At 46.3% G+C, this 9762-nt stretch overlaps 1 protein-coding gene across 1 annotated transcript; it reads right to left on the bottom strand.

Moving 5' to 3' along the window:
* Positions 1 to 8437: 8437 nt before the first annotated feature.
* On the bottom strand, positions 8438 to 9082 carry LOC121840163 (extensin-like). Its single transcript, XM_042302033.1, has one exon. The coding sequence runs from the start codon at positions 9080 to 9082 to the stop codon at positions 8438 to 8440; it is 645 nt and encodes a 214-aa protein (XP_042157967.1).
* Between the last annotated feature and the right edge of the window lie 680 nt (positions 9083 to 9762).

Below are 9762 nucleotides of genomic sequence, written 5' to 3'. Positions count from 1 at the left end.
TGTCAACAACGTGAATGTTCTAATGTGAGCTGCCAGAGCACTCAATAACACAGGCAGATAGGTCCCCCGTCAGTCTGTTTGTCTGAGTCCTTAACCGCTCTCTCTGTCTCTTTCTCTGTCTCTCTCTCTCTCTCTCTCTCTTCAATTCAATTCAAGGGGCTTTATTGGCATTGGAAACATGTGTTAACATTGCCAAAGCAAGTGAGGTAGATAATATACAAAAGTAATATAACAACCTCTCTCTCTCTCGCAGTGTGGGGGGTGTGGAGGGCTCTATCCTAACTAACATTCTTGATTCTTTTCTTTACATGCTATTTTCTATGGTGGAGGGTTAATGCAATATTTGTTTTAGCGGTATCCACAGTTTTTTCAAAGTTAGGGTGGAAGAGGACAGAGTAACTTTCCTGGGGTTTTGAAGGTGTGGTGTGCACGATGGCTTCTCAGCCTAGCGCGGAGGAGACGCTGTCGATACGGCATGGATTCAGGTGTGTTCCTGAGAATGGAGTTAAGGTGGAGGAGGTTCTGCTCGTGGTCACAGGTAGCGCCTGAGGAGACGCTGGTGGTCAGAGGGGACTGGAACTGTACAATGGATTTTACGAAAGACAGAAATGGGGAAGAGCCTCATTCAGTGTCAGTGGGAGTGTTAAGGGACATCATTAATCAGTTCAACCTAGTGGATGTTTGGAGAACTAAACATCCAAACACAAGACAGTATACATGGGTGAAGGTTTTTGGGGCTAGGCTGAGTGCAGCCCGACTTGATCGGTTTTACATGTCTAGGAATCGGAGCAATAGGCTGCTGGGCGCTACCATTCTCCCGGTGGTGTTTTCGGATCCTCACATAACCATGGCTCGGCTGTCTATTTCACCAAGGCCCTGGCAGGCATCTTATTGGAAGTTCAATGTAAAGCTCTTACAATATGACACTTTTTGCTCAGGTTTCCAGACCTTTTTGGAAAGGTGGGGGCAGCGAAGAGAGGAGTATGAGTCTCTGAGTCAATGGTGGGATGTGGGGGAAGTCCAAATTCGGGTTTTCTGTCAACAGTACACAGCTCTCTCATCCTCAGAGACTAGGAGAGTATTGGGGGAACTAGAGTGTTGTGTTAGTGAGATAGAGGTAGAGATGGTGGGGCAAGGCATTGTAGGCCTCCAGGCTAATTTAGCCGAATTACATAGGGACCTGGGCAGTTTTCTCCAGGTTAAAGCAAAGGGAGCACTTGTAAGAGCTAGGCTCTCCATGCTCAAGGAGATGGATGCTCCCAGCTCCTTCTTCTTTGGTTTGGAAAGACAGAGGGTGACGGGTGGGCGGGTGACCTCTGTGGTGGGTGAGATGCGGGAGCGGACTGTGGAGTTTTATACGGAATTGTATAGGGCAGAAGTGTGTGGTCCTATGTGTGCTCAAGTCTTGTTCGCAGGACTCCCTAAGCTCTCTCTGGCACAGAGGGATGAAATGGACATTCCTCTGTTGTCCCATGAACTGGCAGAGGCCGTAACCCAGATGTCCCCCGGTCAGGCACTGGGGTTCGATGGGCTCCCAGTGGAGTTTTATAAAAAATTCTGGGGAATAATTGGACAGGACTTCTTTTGCGTGTTGCGTGAATGCGTTGGGGTAGGAGAGTTGCCGATGAGCTGCCGTCGGGCAGCTCTGACTCTCCTGCCCAAAAAAGGGGACTTGTGTGAACTTAAGAACTGGAGGCCTGTGGCATTACTCTGTGCAGACTACAAGATATTTGCCAAAGTCCTCTCTAACAGACTGAAGTCCCATTTGGACTTTATAGTACATAAGGACCAAACATATTGTGTACCGGAACGCTCAATCACGGACAACTTGTTCTTAATTAGGGACATGTTGGTCTTGTCGAGAGGTTCTAATGTGAACTTTGGACTGGTCTCTTTAGATCAAGAGAAGGCTTTTGATAGAGTGGACCATGAGTATCTGTTTAATGTGATGTTTGGGTTCTGGAAATTTTTTGACCTGTGTGAAGATGTTGTATGCTGGGGCGTCATGTATGGTCAAGGTGGGAGGGGGGCTCAGTAGGCCAATCTGGGTGAGGTGGGGCATTAGACAAGGATGCCCTCTATCTGGGCAGTTATACACACTAGCCATTGAGCCTTTTATAGGACTGCTACGCAGGAGACTGCAGGGAGTGTGCTGGACAGGAATGGATGTGGTGACAGGCATAGCAGTGTCAGCATATGCAGATGATGTTTCTGTGATGGTCAGGGATGATCAGGATATGCAGGCACTGGAGACCAGTCTGAAGGTGTACGAGGGAGCTTCATCAGCTAAGGTAAACTGGGGCAAGAGCAAAGCTCTGTTATGTGGGGCATGGGGGGATAGGGCTCCTCCTCTGCTTCCAGGGGGTTTGCAGTGGGGTTGTGAAGGGCTTAAAGTGTTGGGGGTGTACCTGGGCTCGGAGAAGTGGGTAAGGAAGAATTGGGAGGGGCTGTCACAGGCAGTGGAGGTGGCTCCTGTCCCAAGTGTCATATAGAGGGAGGGTGCTGATAATTAACAACCTGGTGGCATCTTCCCTGTGTCATAAACTGGCTGTCCTCAATCCCTCCGCCGGTCTGCTCGCAGACCTGCAACGCAAGCTGGTGGACTTCTTCTGGTCGGGCCATCACTGGCTGAAGGCAGCAGTGTTGTACATGACCGTTCACGAAGGATGACAGGGCCTGGTGGAACTGGAGAGCAGGAGGGCTGCTTTCAGGCTAAAGGTGGTGCCGAGACTGCTGTACCATGCTGATGTTGGCTGGAGGGAGCCAGTATGCGCACTGCTGAGGAGAGCTGGCGGATTAGGGTTGGACCGGCACCTGTTCCTCATGAACCTGGAGAGGCTGAGTACAACAGGTCTCTCAGATTTTTACTCTGCAATGCTGAGGGCCTGGCAGTTGCTAAGGCCCATATGAGAAGGGGGTGTGGAGCCTGGGCTATGGGTGTGGGAGGAGCCTATCTTCCACAACCCAGCTATCCCTTTGAGATCGGTTCAGTCGGCCACCCTGCAGAGGCAACTGATGTCAGGGGGTTTACAAAGGCTGGGTGACCTGAGACTGCTGGGAGAGGAGGGGTGGAAAACCCCGGAAGGGTTAACGTCTCTTAGGCTGCTGGAGAGATTCCTGGAGGAGTTCCAGGAGGCACTGTCTGAGCCGGTAAGGGGGATGTTTGAGCGGCCACCAATGTTTCCGCCACTGCAGGTGACTGGAGACTGGCAAGGGGGTCTGGAGGGGGTCTTTTAACACTGGCAAGGGAGTCTTTTAACACTCCGAGCCTGGGGGAGTTTGAGGATGTGGGAGGTAAAGCCCTCTACAACCTCTGCGTTAAGGTTAGGAACATTAGAAGCCTAACAGGAGTGAAGGCACATCAGTGGCAGGGGGTATGTGGGGCGGAGAGTATGGTGCGTTTTAGATGGAGGGGGCTCTACAAACCCCCAGTACCAAAGAGGTCAGGGGACAAGTGTTGAATTTCATTTGTAGAATTACACAAAGTCGGAAAGTCCGTGCCTGATATTACTGTACATTACATTGTTGTTGTAAGTGCCCTTTGTAATGTTAGCACACTTCCTTCTCATCCCTCATAAACATCCCTTGCCCCCCCCCCCTTACCTCTTCACTGTTTACTGTACTCATGTGGAAGAGGTAGGTTACTGAAGAATTTTCACATGAAAATCATAATCAATCCTACATGTTATAACATTTATAATGAGTTTATATGGTCACTGACAGTGTATTATAATGGTCTCCCACCAATTTAATGGGATATTCATATATTTGTCATTTGTTAACTTTATCTGTTGATTTGTGAATGCTATACATGCTAGCTAGCTACTGTACTTTCCACTGTAGGCTACACGTCATCATTGGGCTAGCATGGCTATTCATGTCCCCTTTCATTATTAATTTGTACTTGGCAGAGGCGTTTGGCATATAATGGCAGCACAGCATTTGTTTATGGACGTTTTTCCTGTCATTATCAGGTAATGCCAACTTGAGGCGGCAGGTAGCCTAGTGGTTAGAGTGTTGGACTAGTAACCGAAAGGTTGCAAGATCAAATCCCCGAGCTGACAAGGTAAAAATCTGTCTTTCTGCCTCTGAACAAGGCAGTTAACCCACTGTTCCTAGGCGGTCATTAAAAATAAGAATTTGTTCTTAACTGACTTGCCTAGTTAAATAAAGGTTAAAAAAAAATGTTTTTGTTAACATATTTTGACGATATTTTACTGACTGTTAGCTGTTTGCAAGTGCATATCATGTCACTTTACAAAACGCCTGGCTGTCATTGAAAAAGTTGGCTAGTACATTGCATTTGCATTACACTGTTATGTGAAAAAACATTATTATTATTGGCCCTGTCTACTATACCCTTGTGGAAGAGAGGAGTTTGGCGTATAAGGGCAGAACAGCATTTGTTTATGGAAGTTTTTTCCTGGCATAATCAGAGAATAAAAGATCCCCACCAACCCTGATCATTTTTTCATTATGTAAGGCAATAAAAACACAATGCAGAGGCAATCTACACCCTTCACATATGTTCTTAAATAATATTCGTAGAACGTTCTCAAAAATGTAAAGTTTTCTTGTGTTTTTGTATGGAAAGTTATCTTAACGTTCTCTGAACAATTTGAGAACATTACTTTAAATTGAACCATGAGGAAACCTGCAGGAAATGTTATGCTGAAGTACTGAAATTCCCACAGAAGAAGAATTAACTTTCCCATAACAATTGAATAACATGACTTTGAATAAAACCATGAGGAAACCTGTATATAACGTTTTGCCGAAGTACTGAAATTCCTACAGAAGAACATTGTTTCTTAACTGTTTTGGGAACAATTTTATAACATGACTGTAAATACAACCTTGAGCAAACCAGTAGGAAGCGTTATGCTGAGGTACTGAAATTCCCACAGAAGAACGTTGTTTCTCTGAACTATTTGAGAACATTCCCAATGTCAAACCAGTTGAAGAATGTTCCAAGCCATTACAACATTTAAAATAAATGTAATCATGTTCAAATTTTAGGAAACATTTTTTTTAAAGTAATGAATTACCAAGAAAATAAAGTGTTCTTTTCACTTTCCTTAAATGTTCCTTAAATGTTCCAAAGCCAAGGAACTATCCTGCACCATTCCCAGAACATTGTGGGAAGGTTGGATGCAAAATAACTATAGGACTACCATGCTCTCAACAAGCTGTAACAAACATATGGTTCTCAGAATGTGCTAGCTGGTTAGTGTGTGATATTATGAGCCACACAGCTTGATCTTTCAATCTCTCTCTCTCTTTATTTCTCTCTCTTCTCAGCAACACCTGACAGAGGGAGAGACAGATGATTCACCACCGATTAAAGAACAACAGGCTTATTGTTCTCTCATCTCACGCCCTCCTTTCTCTCTACTCCCTTCATCCCCCTCAGCAAATCATCGACGCCGTTCCCGGCGCTGGAATGGAACGCCGTTGTGATTTTCTCCTGCTTTTCTTTTCCCTTTGTTTCTTCTGTCTCTCTTGTCTCTCTTTATTTTTTCTTCTTCCAACCCCAAGCGTTCCTGGAGCACTGGAGGCCTCTCTCCTTTTACTGTTTCCTTTCCGACCAGATTAAGTGTGACAGATTGGCAAAGAGAGCACATGACAGGGTTCAGACAGCAGACACCAATAAGATCAGACATGTGATGTGTAATTAAGAGGTCACAAGAGGGCCAGTGCTGACACACCCACACACAAACATCAGCAGACACTCACTTCAACCATATGATCCACAACCTGTTATTAAAGAACATTCCCTCCTCTACACCCACTCCACGAGATGTTATCTACATTTTGTCACAAGAAAACTGTCTGATCAAGAGAGAGAGAGCGAAAGAGAGAGGGGGGGTAGAGAAAGGCATAGGAAAGCTAGAACGAGAAAGAGAGAGAAAGAGAGAGAGAAACATAGAAACCATCACAGCAGAGAGGTTGATATTGGAAGTGAAAGCTTGACGTACGTTATAATGCCAGTGATTTGATTAGACTTGGGTGACATTCTTTTCTTTCACACACATCTGAGAGGAGAGAGAGAGCGAGGCATCTGCTACTGCCAAAACACATTAACTCCTGTGAACTCTGAGAGGCTCAGGGAGAAGTGAAGGGGTTTTTTCTCATTCCATTTAGTCAACTCTGAGATGTTTTAATGCTGTAAAAATGACAAGGAGACGATTCTATAGATGAGTTATGACAGCAGAGGAGGGATAGCAAAAACAAGTGGTTAAGAAGTACTGCTTTTACATCTACAAGACAGATGGCCACATCAGTGGCAAGGACCATTCAAAATAAACATCAGAGCAGGACATGATAGTATTAAAGTCTACTAGTAGTATTACAGACTACTATTTCTAATATGATTGGACGGTGATCTTGACATATTGTATATTGGTGTGTATTACTTCAGTTAAAAGAGACCTTGGGGTTCAGAAAGTGCCTCTACAGATGACCTGCTGTCTCTCCCAGTCTTGACCAAGAATGTCGGTGAAGTAGAGAAAGAGATATACTGGCACAATAAAGAAAGATTCAAATCAAGGACAATGGAGGGGATGGGTGTCTGTACAATAGATAGATGTAAAGACAGAAAGAAAAGGAGAGAAAAATGCTAAAGTAAGGGAGAGAGTTAAAACGTGTAAGGGAGAGAATACAGTGAAGGAAGAAAAGAGGGATGGAAGAAATGATCCCTGCGGTTGGGTCCATCAGGAAATTCAATAAAAATTATTATAAAGGGTCGGTCCTGACATTGAAAAATAGTGAAATTATACAAGTGAGCAGGGTAAAGAAAGAGGAGTTATGGTATTTGGCACAGGGGAGTGAGGAGAGAGCCCATGGATGCCTTCGTCGTCAAAAGTCCCGTCACCGATGGAGAGAGTTGGGCCTGGAACCAGCTGCCTAGCCACCAGTCGAAAAGTGATGGAAGGAAAAACAGAGAGAGATGGAGGGACAGAGAGAAAGCGAGACAAGGAGGAGAAAGAGGGATAGCGAGAGAGGGAGAAAGACATGGAGAGAGAAAAAAAGAGAGAAAAGAGAAAAAAGATGTGTAAGGTAAAAGAAATGGAACCAACAAAAGTAGAAAGTGCTTAGAATTGCACAATGATAACATTTAGACAGAGAGGGAGTGTGTGGGGGTGGATGTGCCAAACACAGTCAGAGTGAAAGGCCTGGGGTGGCCAGCTAGCAGAAATTAGGGTAATTCTTCAAACGTGTTGGGGAGGGTTTGGGGAGAGGGCCAACCTGTTTATTTTACAATCTTATGCCACACTCTCTCATACTCTCTCGTACTCTTTAGGAATGAGACAGACTCCAACATTCTTTCTCTATCTTACTCCCTCCTCTCCCTCCATCCTCTCTCTGTCGTGACCAGGGGATACTCCATTTCAGTCAGCTCAGTAAACTCACACTGACAGAACGTTGCTTGCAGCGACAGGTCTAATGTTACTCCACTGATTAGGAAAGAGAAGGGATGAAAGGAGAGAATAACCAAAGATCACTTTTGGCATTTGACATTAAAGATGACATCTTACTTATTTTCTTTCTCATTTTCTTCCTCACATCTTTCTTCACCTCTTTTCAGGCGTGTGGCCTGTGGCTGCTGAGAGAGAGAGAGAGAGAGAGAGAGAGAGAGAGAGAGAGAGAGAGAGAGAGAGAGAGAGAGAGAGAGAGAGAGGAGAGAGAGAGAGAGAGAGAGAGAGAGAGAGAGAGAGGAGAGAGAGAGAGAGAGAGAGAGAGAGAGAGAGAGAGAGAGAGAGAGAGAGAGAGAGAGAGAGAGAGAGAGAGAGAGAGAGAGAGAGAGAGAGAGAGAGAGAGGGTTAAAATTGTGCCACAACAGCAGGTTGTATGTAAAGCTTATCTGTGAAGATTGTGTATGAAAAATATTTTAAGAGTAATAGTACATTCAAACCACTACATTGACACATGAACACAGGAGCATACTGTGTCTTAAATCCCATCTTTCCACATTCAAATATGATTAAAGAAGTATAGTAAAGTATGTATATTTTATTGTAGTTTGTGTGTGTGTGTGTGTGCGTGCGTGCGTGCGTGTGTGAGTGTTTCTGTGTGTATATGTGTGTGTGTGCATCATATGCATCACGTGCATGTGTGTGTCCACATAAAAGAGCATCAGTGTGGTAATGGATTCCCACATTAAGCCCATCAAGGCCCGATAGAGGATGTGGCAGCTTGGCAGAGGAAGGGTTAATCCTGTTTGAGAGCGAGGTGTGTAGGTGGTGTGTGGAGTGTCTTGCGTTCCTGTTGGAATGTGGCCGCTCTGGGATTGTGGTGCTGGGGATATGAGAATTGGGTGGCATTGGTGGTTGCCAGAGCACAGATGCACAAAAGACAGGTTTTAACATAATCATATCGCCGAATGGAAATATATCTGAGTACTCCCATGTGTGTGTGTGCTGTATTCCTATAGAGTTCAGAAGGTAGCCATGGCAGTGTGGCAGTGGGGCTGTGGTACTGATGGTTGAGGGTTGGGGTCTGAGGGCCTGTGATGCTGAGGGATGAGGGTTGGGGTTCTGAGGGGCTGTAGTGCTGTCATGCTGAGGGATGAGGGTCTGAGGGGTTGTGGTGCTGAGGAATGAGGGTTGGTGGTCTGAGGGGTTTTGGTGCTGACGGATGAGGGCTGGGGGTCTGAGGGGCTGTGGGGTTGAGGTTTGGGGGTCTGAGGAGTTTTGGTGCTGAGGGTTGGGGGTCTGAGGGGCTGTGGGGTTGAGGTTGGGGGTCTGAGGGGCTTTGGGGGTAAGGGTTGGGAGTCTGAGGGGTTTTGGTGCTGAGGGCTGAGGGTTGGGGGTTTGAGGGGCTGTGAGGTTGAGGGTTGGGGGTCTGAGGGGCTGTGAGGTTGAGGGTTGGTGGTCTGAGGGGCTTTGGGACTGAGGGTGGGGGTGGGGGTGGGGGTTGGGGGTCTGAGGGGTTGTGAGGTTGAGGTTTGGGGGTCTGAGGGCTTTGGGGCTGAGGGTGAGGGTTGGGGTCTGAGGGCTTTGGGTCTGAGTGTTGGGGGTCTGAGGGGCTGTGAAGTTGAGGGTTGGGGTTCTGAGGGACTGTGGTGATGTGGGAAGGCCATAAATTAGCTCAAATCAAATATTAGCTGAATGGGGACACTGGGACAACAGTAAGTATGACTGGAGTCAGACTGGTCGTCAAAGAGTCACTGTTCAGTCATTCAGAGTGGAGGTATGGCACACACACACACACACACACACACACACACACACACACACACACACACACTCACACTCACACTCACACTCACACTCACACTCACACTCACACTCACACTCACACGCACACACACCACACACACCACTCTCTCTCCTTAATCTCTCTCTCTCTTTCACTCTTTCTCTCTCCTGAGAGCCAGGTGTGATAGTTTTGACCCTGTATGTTTTATCTCCCCCACCAGGGTGTTGGGGAGTTGAAGAGGTGAGGGCTGAGGGTCAGGGCTGTCAACACACACACACACACCGTGCTGGGGTCAGGTCAGGGCTGGGGAGAGGGAGTGTTTGTTGGGCTAGACCCAGGCCACTGGGCGTGAAGTAAAGCTCAGCCCCAGGACATACTAGGAGTTCAGCCAGGGTTCAGAGGTCAGGGAGAGGAGCACTTGGAAGGTCAAATCATAAATTAAATAATGTATTATTTGTCACACGCTTTTCAAACAGCAGGTGTAAAATAACAGTGAAACGATGGGCCCTTCCCAACAATACAGAGAGAAAACTAGAAACATAATAAAAAGATAATAAATAC

Source organism: Oncorhynchus tshawytscha, linkage group LG20 (genome assembly GCF_018296145.1).
Source record: "Oncorhynchus tshawytscha isolate Ot180627B linkage group LG20, Otsh_v2.0, whole genome shotgun sequence".
Lineage (NCBI taxonomy): Eukaryota > Metazoa > Chordata > Actinopteri > Salmoniformes > Salmonidae > Oncorhynchus > Oncorhynchus tshawytscha.
Note: the sequence above shows the minus strand (reverse complement) of the source record. Positions and strands in the feature narration are given on the sequence as shown.

Coding starts and splice junctions, on each gene's coding strand:
- LOC121840163 (XM_042302033.1), bottom strand. CDS start 9,082: ATGGCCTTCCCACATCACCACAGTCCCTCAGAACCCCAACCCTCAACT.